This window comes from Sceloporus undulatus, chromosome 7, assembly GCF_019175285.1.
Source record: "Sceloporus undulatus isolate JIND9_A2432 ecotype Alabama chromosome 7, SceUnd_v1.1, whole genome shotgun sequence".
Taxonomy (NCBI): Eukaryota; Metazoa; Chordata; class Lepidosauria; order Squamata; family Phrynosomatidae; genus Sceloporus; species Sceloporus undulatus.
The window spans coordinates 42,712,630-42,728,678 of record NC_056528.1 but is presented as its reverse complement, the minus strand read 5'-3'; the positions used below and the strand labels follow the sequence as shown (position 1 = coordinate 42,728,678).

The 16,049-nt window shown below is 44.8% G+C and overlaps 1 protein-coding gene across 4 annotated transcripts in view; it reads right to left on the bottom strand.

Moving 5' to 3' along the window:
- Nucleotides 1-16,049, bottom strand: part of BCORL1 (BCL6 corepressor like 1) — a 55,933-nt gene that overhangs the window by 7,298 nt on the left and 32,586 nt on the right. For all 4 annotated transcript variants that reach the window (XM_042479238.1, XM_042479237.1, XM_042479236.1 and 1 more), the window contains 9 exons: nucleotides 13,912-14,002; nucleotides 11,033-13,441; nucleotides 9,243-9,384; nucleotides 7,993-8,073; nucleotides 6,910-7,344; nucleotides 3,741-3,961; nucleotides 2,442-2,651; nucleotides 2,181-2,347; nucleotides 973-1,118 (listed from right to left, as the gene is read on the bottom strand). In XM_042479238.1, coding sequence (XP_042335172.1) covers nucleotides 973-1,118; nucleotides 2,181-2,347; nucleotides 2,442-2,651; nucleotides 3,741-3,961; nucleotides 6,910-7,344; nucleotides 7,993-8,073; nucleotides 9,243-9,384; nucleotides 11,033-13,441; nucleotides 13,912-14,002 — 3,902 coding nt within the window. The remainder of the gene's footprint in view (nucleotides 1-972; nucleotides 1,119-2,180; nucleotides 2,348-2,441; nucleotides 2,652-3,740; nucleotides 3,962-6,909; nucleotides 7,345-7,992; nucleotides 8,074-9,242; nucleotides 9,385-11,032; nucleotides 13,442-13,911; nucleotides 14,003-16,049) is intronic.

Sequence of the window (16,049 nt, the reverse complement as noted above, 5' to 3'; positions counted from 1 at the left end):
TAACAGTATAATATTGAACAAGACTAGTAAAGTGCCTGTATGTCACGTTAGTATATTTTAATTCTTCTTAATAAAGAAATTTGTTATAGTTTTTGATTGGTTTTATTTTACCACATTGTCATAATGGCTTTATTCACCCAAAATTGTAGGCTATTTATTAACCACTCACCAAGGTTATGAATATTTTGGTTTATTGTTATATAACCCTTTAATATTAACATTACGGGGACTTTCCGGGGATTTTAACTCAATATTCTGGCTCTTAGCCTCTCAAAATGGTGGCACTTAGCCTGGGACCCCCCCTCCCATATCCCAAATCCTGGCTATGTCCCTGCACCCTGGGAGGATTAATCTAAGTTGATTTTGCAAGCAAGTTTCATAGCATAAGGTTCTTATCTTTAGCTCAGGGATCCTTCCTGCAAAATCTAATCTAGAGGTGGGAAATGTATGATTCTCTGGATGAGGTTGGGCTGCAACTCCTATGGTTTTCTCAACCACTGGATATGCTGGGCTAAGGCTGATGGAAGATGAAGTCCACAACACATTCAGGCCCAAATGTTTCCCACCTTGGTGTAATGTTTCCAAAGTATAACCTCATATGAACCCATTCAAAACTTTCCCTTGGTGTGAAAAGAGGTAAGTGAGGACAGGTGAAATGGTATTTCTCTTGCAGAAACAGATTCTCTTCTGCAAATCAGGAACCTTTCCTACAAAATCCAGATGGATTTTCCATTCTTGCATAACAGTCTTCTCATATGTTCCCTACTGTAGCATAGGGAATTAATCCTACTATTAGTCTCAACCAAGGTAGGCCCACTGATTCTATGGGATTTACCTACAGGTTGAATCATCATTCAATAGACTCTATTCTCATTGGGAGTAACCAAGAATCCTTGATGGAAAGGGGGAAAGCCCTCCCCCCCAAGGAAGGAAGGAAGGTAGGTAGGTAGGTAGGGGAAAAGAAGTTTTTACCATTGAGGAAGGTTTTCATCCCATCACTGCTGGCCAGCTTCAAGGCTGTCTGCCCTGAGTATGTAGCCAAGGTGGGGTCAGCACCGTAAGAAAGAAGGAGCCACATGGTCTCCACATTGTCATTCGCCACTGCATCATGGACAGGCCTGCCAAGCAAGGAGAGCACATCTCATAAAAACCTAAGATGTGGAGAAGAAAGTTTCTTTTTGAACTACAACCCTCTGAATCCCCCAACTGGTATGGCTATTCAAGCTTAGGTACTATTGGAGTTGTAGTCCAAAAGTAATGACCCTAGCTCTGATCAAAGATCATTCAGGCTTCTACACTCCCTCCAGACATAAGGATCAGGATGAAACACAAATACTTACAGGAAATCTACTCCTGAAGACCTTTTATTAACTCACAATTTGTACCATCCCACCAGCTTGTATTCACACAACACTAAGTGCCTTGTTGTATTCCTGTTTTTTTCTTTCTCTGTCCTGACTCCCAGTACTTGAAATATTCTTAAATGTGAGAAAATGGCCAGTAAAGCTCTAGAACCACTCAGTCACAAATAAATACTATCATACGCTTATAGGTATCAGGCAAAGGAGAGGAGCCACCACTTAGTTGCAAAGCACAAGTCCTTTCTGCACATAGTCAGTGACTTAGTCTCTTGTACTGCTAGATGAAAGAGACAGTCATTTGTAAAAACATCTGCCAGAGATGCGGCTGCCAGTCAGAGTCGAGACTGTTCTATACCAAAAGGCTCATCAACCTGGCCCTCTGCCATGTGCACCAGGCTACAAGGTCAGGAGATCCAGAGTTGTTTTTGCACTGTTCAGAATGTGGGTTGAAAATGGCTTGCTTCTTGTTTTCAAAGGGAATGCATTTCAACAGGTAACTCTCCAAGCAGCTGTTTAAAGTGGTCCAGCTTAGCTGTTCCCTCAAAGTGAAGCAAGACAGATTTATTAAATTATATCTTGCCTTTCATCTAAGGATTTCAGGGCTGTACAGATGGTTTCCTTTTGCAGTTTTATCTAAACCATCACTCTGGAGAGAGGATAAGCTAAGAAAGTATACATAGTGACTGCAAGAGTGAGATGTTCAGATGAAATGGCTGAGATTCTTTACTCAGCAGAATATACACCACCTCTGGCCAATTAGTCAGAGGCCAGTCTGGCAAGCCCCCAATTATCCTGGCTCCCTGTTAGCAGTGAACTTGCCTGGTCCCATCCTGTGCGCTGCAGTTGACGTTTGCACCATGCTCCAGCAAGATGTGCAGGATATCTATCCAGCCTCGAGCACAGGCCTCATGCAGGGCCGTATAGCCAGCGTTATCCCGATGGTTAACATCACTGTTTTCCTTCTGCAGGCAATACATCACTACATCCTGAAGAAATGACAGAGCCACATCCCAACATTAGTGACAATGGTCACCATATATCACTTGCCTTCTTTTTCTTTCCCTTCCAAGTGTCACCCACCTTGTAGCCAAGCCGGGCAGCTCTCTGCAGTAGTGTTTCTCCGGCATTTTTGTTCACTATCAGACGCCGAGCTTCAGGGGGCACCACTGGAGGGGCTGTAGCAGACTCTACAGATTTCTCTGAGTTGTGCTGCCGGGATTTGTTGAATACACAAGACTCCTGCGCCTTCTTTGGAGAGCGGATCTTTGACTGGTTCCATCGTGCCCTACCCTAAAAAACCAAGACAAGAGAAAATCTGATGAGTAGGTTGAGAGGACTCAATCTGATGAGTAGGTTGAGAGGTTATGCTGTTTGTGAAGCAGAACTGTTCACCATCAACAAAGGGATTCTGAAAACTGATTAAGTAAACCAAGTTTACACATGCCTGCAGGTGCGAGTCTTTTTCTGTGCTAGTTGAAGAGAGATCATGAAGAATAAATCATGCTCTTAACCACCACCAGGCTTTCTATTTCAGTCTACCAAGATGTAACTAGTGCTTTTAAATCTAAAGGGCTGGGAATTTTAAAAACTTGAATAAGGGCCCAACACCACCATTACACAGGATATCAGTTATTGATTTTTCAGGTCTGTTTTTGGGGATTAAAAAAAATTAAAGCAGTTGTAGGAGAGAGGTTCCATGTTTGATCAAAGCAGCAGACTGGTGGGTGGGTATGCATGTGTCTTTGTCACCTCCTCTCCTGCTTAAGCACATTTTCCCCAGTGTTGTTGCTCCAATCAACTCAAGAAGCTCTCCACAGTTTCTTAAAAAACAAATAACAACAACAAAAAACCCAACAACACTAGGACAGCCATTTGTAGGAACACAGAACTACCTTGATTGTGGAACTTTTTCCCAAGGGATGTCAGGCTCCCTTTATCCTTGAATTTACAGCAGATGATCAAAATTTATTCCAGCTAGCCTTCTGCTTTTAAAATTGTTTTTCAAGTGTTTTCAAATAATGCGTTTATTCTATTGTACATCGCATTGGGAGCCACAGAAGTCTGAAGAGAACCAGTTAACAAATACTTTTAATAATTAATTTAATAATTTACACCAAGCCAGACAAAGTGACTATATAACCCATTATTTTCCACTTTGACTGGTAGTGGCCATGCAGGGTCTCAGGAAATGGTCTTCTCCATCTCCTGCTGCTGAATGTTTTTAACTAAAGATACCAGAGCAAGTCCGGAACCTTCTGCATACAAAGGAGCCACACTACAAGTGAGCATTGGGCTCTGCTTGAATCTTGGTCCTTGTAACCTGTCCCTCTCTCAGTCTACTATAAAAGCTACAGTTGCTCCATCCAACTGCTAACATACCTTTCCCTCTTCACAGACACCTGACAGGTGTTTGGTTTTGCATTTGCGTTTCCCGGATGGTTTCTCTAGCACCTCCTGAATGGGAGCTGAGTCAGAATAATCCAAGAGGAATCCATTGCGGAAATCCAGATGACTTTGTAGAGTTGGAGAGAGCTTGTTCCGCAGGCACAACTCTGAGCCTTTCTTGGGTGCTGAGCCCTTGTGCTTCCGATACCTGAAATCTAACAGGCAAATCAGAGGGAAGAAGATGTGAAGACCAATGAGAATAAAAAGCAGAGGATTCTGGGAAATGACAGACTGATGCCTTTGATCTGGCAGCTGAGTGTTAAAGACCTCGCAAACAGGAAGTAGAAAAAGGAGGAGCAGGAGCTTAAGAGGACTTGTCTTGCCTAAACAGATTGTCCCACATGTTCAGCACTGCATGCACCCTGGGCATACTGACTAGGGGATTCTGAGAATTATAGTAAAAAAGTAATTTTTCAAATTTTCAGCCACTGTCGCAACCCTATGACATTTTCCCCATGCAGGTACTTTTCTCATTATAAATGCAGTCATATGAGATGCTTCATCAGCCCCCAAAAGACACTGTAGTCTAGGATTAAGCCCATGCATTATAAGAAAAGACCCACTTCCTCCTGATTATTTTAAATCAGCTGCATAAATCCCATCAAGCTTGGATTTAACTGGCCATCTTGTGTCCTCTGTAGTTGATTGGGGCCCTTCAGAGTTCTGGTTTACATCCAGAGAGAAAAGATGGGGGAGCCACTGATGTCCAGAAGCAAAGGACCCTGGTAAATGGACTGTTGCAACTGACTAGAGGCCCAAGAGCAAGGGACACACTCACAGACTAGGAAGAGAGTGAGGCAGGATTACCAGGGCACACTGCCAGGAATACCACCAATGCCACAAGAGTTCAGAACAGAAGCCATACTTCAACACAATATACTTTTTGGCAAGTTCTGAGTTTTCCAACAACGCACATTCTCCTTCTCTCTCCTCTACACACTCAAAGTTTTAGGGCCTTCAAGGCTCCTCATATGGTTGCAGAGCATGTACAGCGGTAGCCTGCCCCCTAGCGGCAGCTGCAATCTGTGAGCTAGGAAACCTCAGCTGCATCCTCATCCACCTGGGGAAGTGTCATTTTCGCACAGCTGAGCAGGCTGGCATTAAAATACTGGCTTTCCTGCAGCCAACTCCTCGATGCATTGGGCAAACCTGAAACATCAATTGTTCCTATAGCTTCCAGTGTCTTATGCTTGTAAGAATTATAAAAATACATTCTAGGAAAGGGTGCAGTAAGAGCTATTTTTCTCATGTTAAAACACAGGCTTTAAAATTCCAAGAAACACACACACACACACACACACTGGTCAATTTCTTACAATCAGAAGGGCATCTCCAGGCACTTCCTATTGTTGTTGGGGTTTTTTGGAGGGCAATTGGCATTTTTGGCCATCCAAAGATATATTACCTTAAGCAAGGAAGTAATGCAACTTGCAAGATTTCTACAGATGGCAAGATTCAGCCTTCTTTTAGCCTTTGTTTGATCTGACAGACTATATAAACATGCAGTATTATTTCTTGGTACTGATTGTAAGTGGATGTCTTCCCGAGTCTTTATTTCCTCATATTTTCACAATTTGCGACCTCTCCTCAAGTACAGTTTTCCCTCCATTCTTGCAGACTTAGGATCTGCGTCCCTTAACTATTTGCGGGAGGTGAATGGAAGGGGTTAAAATGGGGGGCACCCATGACAGGCGCCCCCACACCCCACTGGGGCATGCCTCCATTCAAGCCAATAGGGCCTGAATATGCGCGATGTTCCGTTTTCACAAAGGGGTCTGGAACAGATCCCCCGCGAAAACGGAGGGAGGACTGTATTGTCAGAGTTCAGGAGAAGGATGGCACAAACAGACATCAAACAGTCCAAGATTTCCTTATTTTAAATTAATACACATTATTACCTAAGGACACCCTTCACGTCCCAGTCATGAGACTAGAGTCTAAAGTTACCTAACTTCATCACTGCTCACTACTACTTCCATCTTTCAAGCAAGCAGATACCATTTAGGCTGATCCTTGTAAGAATTTTGTCAGTTTAATAAACGGAGTCTGAATTTTCCTTTTTTCACCCTGTTCCCCTTCTGTTTTGCACCCTAGAACGATAGAATCATAGATTCTGCCTTATTTAAACTTTAAGCCTCAGGCAAGAGTGTCTTGTTTCTATGTTAATTTGGAAACTGATCTGGGAGCTTCTCTGCCTGAAAAGGGGGCTAAGAACGTTTCACAATGTATATAAATGCACAGAATCCTTGTACCCAGTGGCATGCATAGAGCTAAAATTAATCAAATATCAGCATTAGTAGGAGACAACGAGGAGCATCTGGTTCTCTCCTAAAATCAGTCAACCAGGGAAAACAGCCCTATTGTCAGCAGTTCCTAGAACTTTCTTCCTTTTCTGAAGTTGCCACAATTAATAGACCAGGCAGAGACTACAGAGTGCCAGGTTCTCAATGTCAGAAAGCAATTCCAGTTTTTCTTTCTGCACCCCACAGCTTCTTGGGATCATTCTGCCCCATTCTTAGTGGCTTCTGGCTCCCATCCAGAACACCCATCCTAAATGCCTCTTCCTCAACAGATGGTGTGGAAAGCCTCTCCCAGCCCAGTTTGGATCCTGTTCTTCCACACTTGCCACCACCAATTTGCCAGTGTGAGTATTAAAAAGTGATGGGCAAAACTAAGGGTGCTAACAATCACCATAGGCAATATGCAGTGTCTTTCTCCATCCTCCTCCCCAATTCTCCCAAGCCACACGTACTGGTATGGACTGATGCAGTTGATAAAGCTTTGTAACGTAGCAGCCTGCAATTTGGACTTTTGTTTCTTTGTTTCAATCTGCCATTCTGCTCCATGGCAGCATGAAAAGGCTGCATTAAGAGCTTCTAAGCAGTAAGAAAACAACAACAAACCTTTTCATCTGCCAGGCTGTTCACTCACCTGTGTAGGATTCCTTGTCGGTTCTGGTGAGCAAGTGAGTTGTTACATACAGAAGGCTGCCAGAAAGCCAAGTAATACCAGCATCAGCCTTAGAATGATCAACAGCACAGATGTTAAGCCTTGAGACTTTGCTCCAACCCATCTCTACATCCTGGTGGCTCCCCCTTGTTACCTGCTTTTGATTTCCGCCGCTTATGGCAACAGCTCGTGTGTTCTTCTTTCTCCCGCTCTATCAAGTACTCTCCAGTCTGGTATTTCCAGCTTTTCTGTCGCCGTCTCTTCTTCCTTTTAACATGGCCAGTCTCGTCCTCAGTCTCTTTGTGGCTCCATAGTTGCCTTGGAGCTTCTGCTTGCCACGGCAAGCCCCTGCTCTTGCTCAGGTGAAAAGTGCCCTTTTCTGACCGGTCTTGCTCTCTGTCTCTGCAGCTCGAGTCCGGGGAAAGGCGATGGGATTTTCTCAGTCTGTGATGCTTCAAGGAAAGCTCATTCTCTTCCTCATCACTGTCCTCCTCTTCCTTCTCCTCCTCCTCCTCCAACATCGGTACAATCTCCTGGCCAACACCATCACATTCCCCTAACATACTAGCTGAGGATCCCCCCATGCTTCCTACAGAAAGAAGGAGAGAAAAGATTCCAGCCAATCAGAATTAAAAGCGACATTTGGCACTTAAGCCTTAACATCACATCCTTTTTTTGGTGGATTTATTTTCATACAACCCCTGGAAAAAGTGATCACCAACAACAACCACTCAACCATCAATGTGGTCTTGATGCTGGGAAGTGTGTGTGTGTGTATGTGTGTGTGTGCATACTTCAAAACAAGGAGACTCTGCTCGTGGAAGCTTCTAGGAGAGGGGATTCAACCCTTAAGCAGTGCGCCAGATGTTTAGTACAAAAATGCCTTTTCTGCCCCCCCCCCTCAAAACTAAACATGAACTACTGGTTGAGGAGGGAGATTAAAAAGCACTTTTTGGCATTCATGTGTGGCCACAATAGGTCCCAGGAAATCAAGATTGGTGTGCAGAAGTTGCCAACTCCAGTTCAAATACTTTATTTCAGAATGAATTAGCAAAAAATAAATTTACTGTCTACCTTGTTCTTTAGATGTTGGTATTTTTCAAGTGAGGGGCCAACGCAGTTACTAAGATGCATCTTATGTGAGAACATAACCATATATACACGCTCCTTCAGGAAAAGGCCAGACTCTTTTATCACCCCAGCTGGGTCTAGGAATCCCATTTGCTCAGCCACCAACCTGACTGGCTTCGTGTCCGGCTGCTCAGCACCACAGGAATGAAGTCCCGGAAATTGTTCTTTGCTTTCTTCTCAACATAACCTGTGAATGGGTTGGAAGAATTAACAAAAGAGGAATTAACAAAAGAGAAGACATATCTGAAAACCAATTGGTATCTAGAGAGACACAACTATTGACTCAGGAAATCCCTCCTCACACACATCAGGTCCCAGAAGAGATCTTGGTCATCCCAGCCGTGAGCCAACCAAAGCAAAAGGGCAATGGTTCTCAAACTCTTTCTCCCACAAGTGCAGGTCACCTGAAAATTGCTATCAGTCTTGGCAAACCATCTAACAAACTTACTTTTTCTGCAAACCAAATCATGTTTAATTCCCCTGCCCCCTTTAATACCAGAACCATAGTTAAAACTACCACCATATTATAAAAACCACTGATCATAAGCTAGGACCGTTTTAGTCTGTTTGACAAACTGGTTTACACCAAAATTACCTTAGCCTGGGTCATCAGAAAAAATAACACAAATACAGGTATTCTTGTGTGCAGCAGTTTGAAAACGAATATCTGTGGGCAGCCTAATGGAAGGGAAACCACTCTTCTGCTCCTCATCCTTACACACCACTCAAGAGAGCAGTAGTTGTAGGTGGCCTCAACTACACAGAAATTACACACAGGAGTGATGGTGGAAAAAAATCTACACTACTGGGAGAGGGGCAATGTAAATCAATTCAGAAATGGGGAGGGCAAGCAAGACAAAAACCACAACAAAAACATCTACTAAATAGGGGGCTGGTACACCTAACATAGTAAACCTTTAAATTATGCCAGCATCAACTGCTGAAGTAAAGTGCTAGTCAATAATTCTAGTTCCTTTGCAGCTATTGGCTGAAACAGGTTTTACTTCTATTTGAGCAGTCTGGCCAGAATTCTGCTTGCCCATTTTATTTTTGACCTGTAAAAATAGGGGCACAATTCTTGCTTTTTAAAAACAGTAAAGCAAACATTTGGGGGAAGGGGCTCTAAGTATCCTGGAGAAAGTGAAAATACCCCATGTCCCAAGGACAGTTTCTGGAATTGTTTACTGCCTGTAATGAAGATCCCATTCCTTGATCCCCAAAAGACAGGGACAGGCAAGACATATCCAGCAAGGTAAAGATTCCTGCTGGTATCTACTGAAGAGTCATAAGATTAGGACAGCATAAAGACACTCCTGAGAAAGGGGCACAGTTGCAACCCTAGTTAGCTTTCAATACCTTCTTCGCAACTGTGTCTATGGTGCCCTGGAGATGGTTTCCGCCGCTTGCGTTTGGCATGAACATTGCCTCGCTCCTTTGTGGAGCCCAGGTGGCCTTCTCGCTTGTTCATCTCATGGAGATCCCCATGATGCTTTCGCCACTGCAAAGGGAGACAAAATATAACAACTGTGAGTGGGCTATGCCACGTTTGTAAACTTATATATGCTATGCTTTTATCCCACAAATTATGCAGTCGAGTTTCCCGCATTTTCCTAATTAAAAGCAACATAAAAATACAATGCAAATTAAATGCACTAAATACACCAGCATAACAGGGCAATTAAAATAAAATGAAAACTGAAGGGTGTGCATCAGTCACAAAATTAATATCACCACCCTGGCAAAAACTCCCCAAACCCGTCTTAATGTACCCTTTACCAACCTGGTGCTCTCCAGAATATGCTGGACTACAACTCTCTTTATAATCAGCCACCATGGTCATGTAAATGTGATATAGGAAGAGGCACTGGGTGAGCCTTTCAAAGACTAAAATATATAGGGACACACTGAAAAGGGACTTTCCCTGAAAGTCACCATCCTCTAAAAGGAAAAGGTAGGTATTACTCTTAGTTGGCAACCTCAGAGAGCCGGACAGACTACAATAGGAAAAGAAGTTCAAGAGTTATCTGTCTGCAATGCTACACAGGGCTTTATAGACTAGTCACAACTGGACTTGCCATTAAAGTCATGTTCTGATTTCTTGATGGCAGAGACTCTATCTGGCAGCTGCTGACCTGGGACCATGTTAGGCATTTAAGTGGATTAGAACCCCATTGTAGAATGTAACACACAGCTGTGTGCCTTTAGGTGTGCATGGTACCTTAAGGTCACCATCAAATAAGACACAACCATCTGGACACATGAGAAGACGCCTCCCCCCATTCAAAGATAACACTATGTTCTCATTTACAAGATTGGACTACCTGCAGCTGACAAAGAGGCAGGCTGAAAAGCAGTTCAGTATTCAGCACTGGCAGCCACTTTTGCTATTGCATGCCCTATTATCCCCATCCCCACCAGTCAAAGATTTGAGAGTATCCTAGTAATGTGGAGAAATGTGACAGCAATTTTTGATTTAACACCTCAGTTGTGGAATGCCTGCACCTTGGATGCCTGACTGCTGCCACCCTTGTTTTTATTTAAGCACCAAATTAAAACCTGGATACTCACGCAAACATTTGGGGCCAAGTGAAGTCAGTCTGGTTTTTCAGCTGCTGGATTGCAGCTTTTGTTTTAAATTAAATTGTTTTAAATTTTTTTGAGTTAAATTGTTTAAATTGTAAACCTTTTCACATAAATTTTCCTTGGATCAGTTTTATCAATTAAACAATAAGCAGAGATTATCAAAGTGAAGCAAAAAGCTGGATCAAAAATAGACAAACATGACATTAATGTTAACAACTAGCAGTTATTACAATTGTATCCCCATGCACTTGCTATGAGATACTTGAGACAATCAGACGAGTAAGATATGCCAGTATAGCCCCAAAATGTTCCCAATTTTGCTATTAAGACCATGAGAAAAATCTCTCTGCTATTGCAGTACTGAAACAGTACTTTAAAAATGTTATCAACATTCTTAGTTAATTTCTCGGAGTCAATCGACTTGTTTTCAGATGCCAGCTCCCTTCCAACCTTTTCTTGCACCCAGCTATAGCACTCAACAAGGTGTTTGTCCCCAATGAGAGTCCCCAGACCCAGCTGCTGCTTCATCATGTGGCTCTTCTACCAACTGCTGTGTCATTTACCTTACGATTGTGCTGTTTCTGGCTGTCTGACTTGCAGGAAGCCACAGACTCCTCGCCAATTCGGCACTTTGACTTCTTGTGGGTTGGATGGTCTGGCCCATCATGCTGTCGCTTCGACTTGCAGGGGAAGCCTCCTTCCAGTTTGATATGAGATGTCCCTTTGACCTTAGCCTTTGGGGGGTCTCTTGAGACAGTCCCAGTGTGCATACAAGTGCCAGAGGAGAATGAGGCCTCTGGGTCCACCTGCTCCTTCTTTACCCGGCTAAGGTCTACCTGATGCACAGAGGAAGGGACTTCTGTTTTCATCTGGCTCCGGGAACGGTCACACCTCCGGTCCTTACACTGGGTCTCAGCAGTGGGCGCCAATTCAGAGGCCACCTGCATGCTTGGCTGGCTAGCCAAGGGCAAGCCGTGAGCTAAGTAGGCAGTCAGGAACTGACTTTTAGGTTTGCAGTCCACACTGCGTTTGTTCCTACAGCCTTGCTGGGGTGCTTCAGGTTGTGGGGTGGTCTCAGCTACTGAGTTAGCCTCCACTCTGTCAGACCCAGAGTTTGGTCCCAGACCCTTCGAGCCTCTGGCATCCTGGAAGGTGGTCTGAAGAACTGGCGAGACACACAAAGGGCTAGCTGCACTTGGCAAAGCTGTCTTGCAACCCTTGCCCTGAGTGGGAGCTTCAGGGGCCTTCTGGACCACTGTGGCAGGCTCAGCTGGCTGTACTGAAGGGAACATGGCTGGCTCATTGGTGCCAACTGGCTTAGAAACTCCAACTGGATTTGGGGGAAGTTGTGCAGCTGCAGCGATGCCAATAGAAAGGAGAGGACCCTGATGGTAGTGGGACCACCCGATAGGCAGAAGCTGAGGGCTGGCAGGCTTCCCATTGACTGAACATCGAGGATAAATGTTCCCCTGGCTGGGGCTCCAAAGAGATAGCTCCTTGGATGGGCGTAATGGGGGACCTGGGGTGCCTCGCCCATGGAGGAGCTGCCTTGTGGGATCTGGCTGCCCTTCCCCACTGCCCTTCTTCCCAGACAATGGTCCAGTATTTCGGGGCTCTCCCTGATCAACAATGGAAATGGGCTCCTGCTTTGGAAGATGGCGTGTGTCCCTGCTGAAGCTGACACCCGAATCCTTGCCCAACAAGACAGAGGCTGGCACTGGGTTGGCCACCCCAACATAGGTGCCCGGGATGGTGCTGATGAGGGTGGTCGAGTTCTTCATCCAGGGGCCCTGCTCCCCATTGCGCAGGAACTCTGGGAAGATGACATAGGGAGAGACAGTGCCTGGGTTACCCACAGCCTGGGCCACTCGCTGGGACTTGGAAAGGGCCGTGGTCAGCAACGCTTTGCCACTGGTGTGCACTGGGGTCAGCACAGGCATGGGGGGTGTCTTGCGCTGGCTGGGTGGAGGAAGCTTCTGCCGATTAGACTTGGAGGAGAGGTCAAGGGGCATCTCAATACATTCTGAGGTGGAGACCATCTCACGCTCCAGCTGTGGAGGAGATTTCAGGGGGGAGATGGAGGTCAGCACACCTGAGGTAACCTGTTCTGGTGCTGCGGAAGCTCTTGCGAGCACAGTGCTGGTACCAGACAAGGGGACAGTAGTGGCGCATGATGACACCACCAGAGCAGGTGTGCTAGGTGAAAGGTTTGAGCCATTGGTGGGAGGGGAAGGGCCAGGCGGTGCAGGGGCACTGTTCTCTCCTGATGAGGAAGGGCAATTCAACTGAGTTGCCTCCGTGGATACTGTTTTGGAGTCGGTGGCCACAGGTCTTGACACAGAAAAGGCATATGGATAGGAGCGCAGGTCAGAGGGGGTAAGGAGACTAGGCAGACAAGGGTCCTGCTGGAAAGGGGGTAAGATGGGCAAGGTGAGCGTAGATGATACCCCAAGTGGACTTGGAAGTGGTGGGAGGTAAACCAGAGGCTGGCTGGAGGCTAAGACTGCTCCCGGGGGAAAGGAGAGGGCCATTTTTTGCATAGCAGAGGCCTGAGATGTTGAGAAACAGACACTTTTCAAGGTGATGGTGGCTGGAGCAGAGGCCAAGGTGTTGCAGCTGCTGCTGGCGGTAGGAGCAGCACTGGAGGCAGTCAGGACTGCACTAACAGCTGGGTTACTCTTCTCTCTCTCAGTCTGTTTGCTCTCCAGAGCCTTTGGGCAAGCAGGGGTAATGTCGGCCACCTCCTCTTTAGGAGAGGGCCCCATACAGTCTGGGGTAATATTTTCTGACTTTGCAGGTTCTGCCTCTTGAACCTCATCTGGGTTGGCATCATTGCCTTTCAAGGCCTTCCCTGCACAGTCTGACTCCCGTGGCTGCTCCTCAAGCTTGGGCCCAAATTTCTCCTCCACGATGCCTTCTGCCTCAAATCCCTGGCTGCTGCTGCCACTACTCGAAACTGCTGTGAGCTCCACCTTCAAAAGCAGAAAAGAACATAAGATTACCAGTCACTGCTTGGTCACAAGCATACCAGATAATCTGGGGTGGATAGGCCTTGGATCTCCAGGTATTTTGAAAACCTGAATCTTTTAACTGGTGATTAAACTAGAGACCTTATGTGTGCAAAGTATTTTGAATTTTTCTACTAAGGTACAGAAAATAGTTAACAGACATTGAATAGAGCATGGAAAAGTTATATTTTTGGACTAGAGCTGGAACTCTCTGTTAACATGACTACATGAAGTGGCAATCCCAACAGTTTAACCTTTCTAAAAGCACAAGCACCGACAGATCTGCTTGTCCTCCTTAATTTGTCTAAAGCCCCTTTAAAAAGGCATCTAAGCCATGACCATTGTCGCTTCTTGAGCAGCAAGTTCCTTATACTGTATTACTATTACAAGGCCAAGACATCTTAAGTAGGGCTACAACTGCTGCCAGCTCTCACCTTGGAAAAGCTGTTGCCAACACAGAATTCAGGGGAGCCCAGATGCTGGGAGCTGCTGGTGCTAGATTCTTCATCAGAAAGTGGGGCTCTTCTGTTTTTGGAAAAAGAAAAGAGACACAGTGAGACTCCCAAATGTTTTCTTAAGCCTGTAAGATCCAGAACTGGAACTGCCAGCCCAAAACATACACTCCCATCCTATCTCTGGATGGCCTTCTGACCTTCCTTGCCAACAGGGCTATAACCAGAGTGGGCAGAAATCTGTGCTACCCAAAGATGATTTACAGGCCATATCCTGCCAATCCTTATACTAAAGTATGTGCAAATCAGGCAAGGTCTGCTTTACATGAGGGGCTAAAAAAATCAGGAATGGGTAGCTTTGTGTATGTTCAAAACCTGGAGTAATAGTTAAGTGCACCCAAACAAGCCAAGACCAGAGACCCATTTGAAAACAGGGCTCAAAGCAGGATAATCCAGGTTACACATAGCTTGTATTGCTAATGTTTTGTTCATGCTTTATTTGGGTTATTTACTGGAAAAAACAAAATAGAAACATTTTGAAAAGAAAAACCATAAATGTTTGACCCTGACAAAGAAAGTATATGAAACTAATCTCCCATCCTCATCTGGGTTTAGAATTAAAGGCAAAACAACTTATCTCACCAGTTCAAAAATCTAGCACAATTTCTGTAACCAAACCTGTTATCTGGAGTTATTCACACCTGAAACCTGGAATTTGTCACTTTCAGATTGCCAGGTAAAAACAAAAGACAGTCAAAAAGGAAACACAGCTGGAATCCAGTTGGTTATTCCTAGTTAGAGCAGATCCACTTAACCAAACTTAAATGTTAAGTCAACACCTAAGTAAATATAATTGATTAAATGGCTCTACTTTAGGTGGAAACTACAGAATTTAGACCATACAACAATGTAACATGTTTTAAACTACTGCTTTTTTTATTAAGTGCTACTATGTCAAATTCTGTGTTTTAAACTGTTTATTCCCATGTGCTGTAGGAAGTGAGAGATCCAGATTCAAAACTCCAAGCAACTACAAAGCTTATTGGTCGACTATGAGATACAGTAGAGTCTCGGTTAACCGACCTTCGGTTATCTGACATTCTGGATTATCTGACGTCTCATAGTTGGATTCCTGCAGCCCAAAGGGAGTCAGAGGATTCCCTTGGGGCCGAAGGAAACTAAGCCTCGCTGAGGAGAGCCCTGGGCATTCGGCCTGTGCCTCTCTTCAGCAGGCTTGGACTCCTTCGGCCCGAAGGTGCCCAAGCCCGCCGAGGAGAGGCGCAGGCCGAGTGCCCAGACCTCTCCTCGGCAGGCTTGGACTCCTTCGGCCCAAAGGGAGTCCAAGGACTCCCTTGGGGCCAAAGGAAACTAAGCCTCACCAAGGCTTAGGAGGAGAGGGATTTCTGTCCCCAATGGTGGCGCGCGTGCACATGCACGCACCCTGTCATTGGATTATCCGACATTTTCAGTTATCTGATGATCAGTCGGCCTGTTTATGTTGGATAATTGGGACTCTACTGTAGTCATTCTAAGCCTAGCCTGTCACAGGGTTGTTCTCAAGATATGTAGGAATGGCACATATAAAAACGTAATTGACCAAAACAACCCTGAATAATTTCAAAAACTAGAATTAAAATAGTTTTTTGTGGGGTTTTTGGTCTATGTGGCCATGTTCTAGAAGAGTTTCTTCCTGACGTTTTGCCAGCATTTGTGGCTGGTATCTTCAGAGAATGCTTGTGATGCCAACCAGAGATGCTGGCGAAACATCAGGAAGAAACTCTTCAGAACATGGCCCCATAGCCCGAAAACCCCACAAAAAACTATGGATGCCGGCCATGAAAGCCTTTGACTCTACATTAGAATTAAAATGTTCTTATTAACAATAAGGCCATATACATCTACCCAAAATGAACTGTGTTCTAAAACATTATCAGACTGTCAGAACAAAATAAAACTTTTCTAAGCTAGAAAGCATCTTCTCCCAAGTTCCAACAAATCACTTCACAGTGGAGGAAAGAAAAAAAAATTCTTCTTAAAAACTGAAGTATGCTTCCTCCCAATCTCCATTTCAGCTCAAGAATGACTCCAATAATTATTTGATTAGAAATATTTCCATTCTG